Source organism: Chinchilla lanigera, unplaced genomic scaffold (assembly GCF_000276665.1).
Source record: "Chinchilla lanigera isolate Chin_1 unplaced genomic scaffold, ChiLan1.0 scaffold00035, whole genome shotgun sequence".
NCBI lineage: Eukaryota > Metazoa > Chordata > Mammalia > Rodentia > Chinchillidae > Chinchilla > Chinchilla lanigera.
In genome coordinates, this window is record NW_004955436.1 from 8,148,514 (window position 1) to 8,150,517 (window position 2,004).

The 2,004-nt window shown below is 50.5% G+C and overlaps 1 protein-coding gene across 1 annotated transcript; it reads right to left on the reverse strand.

Moving 5' to 3' along the window:
* Positions 1-1,321: 1,321 nt before the first annotated feature.
* LOC106149038 (translation initiation factor IF-2-like) lies at positions 1,322-2,004 on the reverse strand (the record flags this gene model as incomplete). The annotated part of the gene is given in 1 exon segment (XM_013516596.1): positions 1,322-2,004. A coding segment is annotated over 1 exon segment (426 nt), but the record flags the coding sequence as incomplete, so codon positions are not given.

A 2,004-nucleotide genomic window follows, 5' to 3' on the forward strand; every position in this document is an offset into this window, starting at 1 on the left:
GGTTTTCCTACCCATTGTATCCAGCACTTCTCTGCTAGGATGGCTCAAGAACCGGAGCCTTTCACTGGGTGTGTCTGTTTATTTACACTGTCATTCCTGCTCTCCTCCAAACTAACATATGTCCGCTGAGCACACGGTAAGAAGTAAGTGTCTCTTTTCATGTTTATTTCCCCAAAGCTGTTCACCAAATTGCTTTTTTACATCCCTTTTGCAATCTCCTCCCATCCAGCTCAAGTAAACCAGATTAAAAAGAAGTCTCTGGAGTCAGTGTCCAAGGGAGCCTCCCACAGCCTTTACCCCCTCCCACATTTTATGGTGCGAGTACTCAGGATCTGAGGTATTAAGCAAGAAGGCCAGGGAAGCTGATGCAGACAGGCAGAAAGAGAGTGTTTTCTTCCTGAGATAATCATTATTGGAATTGTCTGGTTATCTTCTGTGACCTTCCTGGTTCAAAGTGATAAACTCAAGTTACTCGAGGCTAGACATTGTGCAACAACAGATGCGGGCACCGTGTGTGTGTGTGTGTGTGTGTGTGTGTGTGTGTATGGTGTGTGCATTCGAGTGTGCACACAGAAGGAAGAATCCCACAGAAGGAAGAATGTTACAAATGGGAATTCTTACAAGTAAGGCAAAAAAATCCTAAGGCAAAGGTGATAACCTTTGTTCTTCTTCTAATTGATAGGCTTTCTGCCTTCCTTGTACTATCAGGCATAAAGAAAATTAGGCCTCCTTTCGAAATTCCAACACAAGTATGTAAAATAACGAATGATGTTTGACTAATGAATTAGCATCAACAGGCCAGCCTCTCAGATTCTAATTTTTAGCACCTTGAAAAGAAGGCACAATTCAAATGCCATCTCTTTCACATTCAGGGTGTCCATCTCCTAAATCCTGTTTTAGGGGTGTACAGTATATACACCACTGGGCACTCCAGGGACAGGACAGTCAGGAGCGACGCAAACTTCAACGAGATGGACAAGGGTGATAACCTGTATTTCTCTTCTAATTGACTGTCATAAATAAAGACTATCCAGCAAGTCTTATTGTTTTCTGCGAGATTTGAGCAATCTCCTAACCCTAAATTATAGCTGAGCATAAAAATAGCTGAGTATAAAAATTAGCAAGGTGCCTGTGAGCCAGGGACTGTTTCAAAGTGGACTCCCACAGGTTTAGTGCTGCATAAACCTGTAGCAAGACGACGTGTACTGCATTCCTTCAGATGGCCTGTTAAATACATACACATAGGGCAGGTTTATATTTCAAACGCTTGGGGAGCTTGTGACCTTCAGCTACATACTCCTGCGTAGCTACTGACGGCTCATCGGCGGCTACGGCTGCTGGAGAAACAGGAAGTCCACCCTAATACCAGCCAGGGTGCACACCGCCGGCATTACGCAGGAGCGGCCCTTGGTTCTGCGACCCCAGTGTGGGCCAGGGAACCCTGCTCTCCGCCACCACGGGCCCGCACTTGTGCTGGGGACAGGGGACTCGTGGAACTTCTCCCCCAGGACAGAGGAAAGCTCTGCGCAGACTATTCCCTGCTCGCCAGATGAGAAACCAAAATGCACAACAGATTGTCTAAGGAATATTGGGAGACAGAGAACCAGGAAAAGCTCCCAGCGATGGCGAGCTGGCTACTGAGGGGATCACCCGAGGGGTAGAGGCATCTCCAGAGCCTCTCCAAAGCGGCAGAGGCTGCTTTGGAAGGTAGCAGCAGCACAAAGCGTTTCCGAGCGGACCGTGCGGAGCACCCACGCCTCCTTGCGGGTCCTCGCCTGCGAGCAGAGCAGGTAAAGCGCGGCCGAGCTGCCCCGCAGCGCACGGATTCCCCGCGGACGCCCCGCCAAGCGCCCGGCTGCGGCTGCTTCCACTGAGAGGGAGAGGAGAGACGGAGAGCAGCAGCGGAAGAGAGGCTGGGGACCTGCGCAGGGGTCTGCGACCCGAAACGCTCCAGCGCTTCACAGAGGGGCGAGGGGGCCCCCGAAAGTGGGGCTCGTCCGGCCT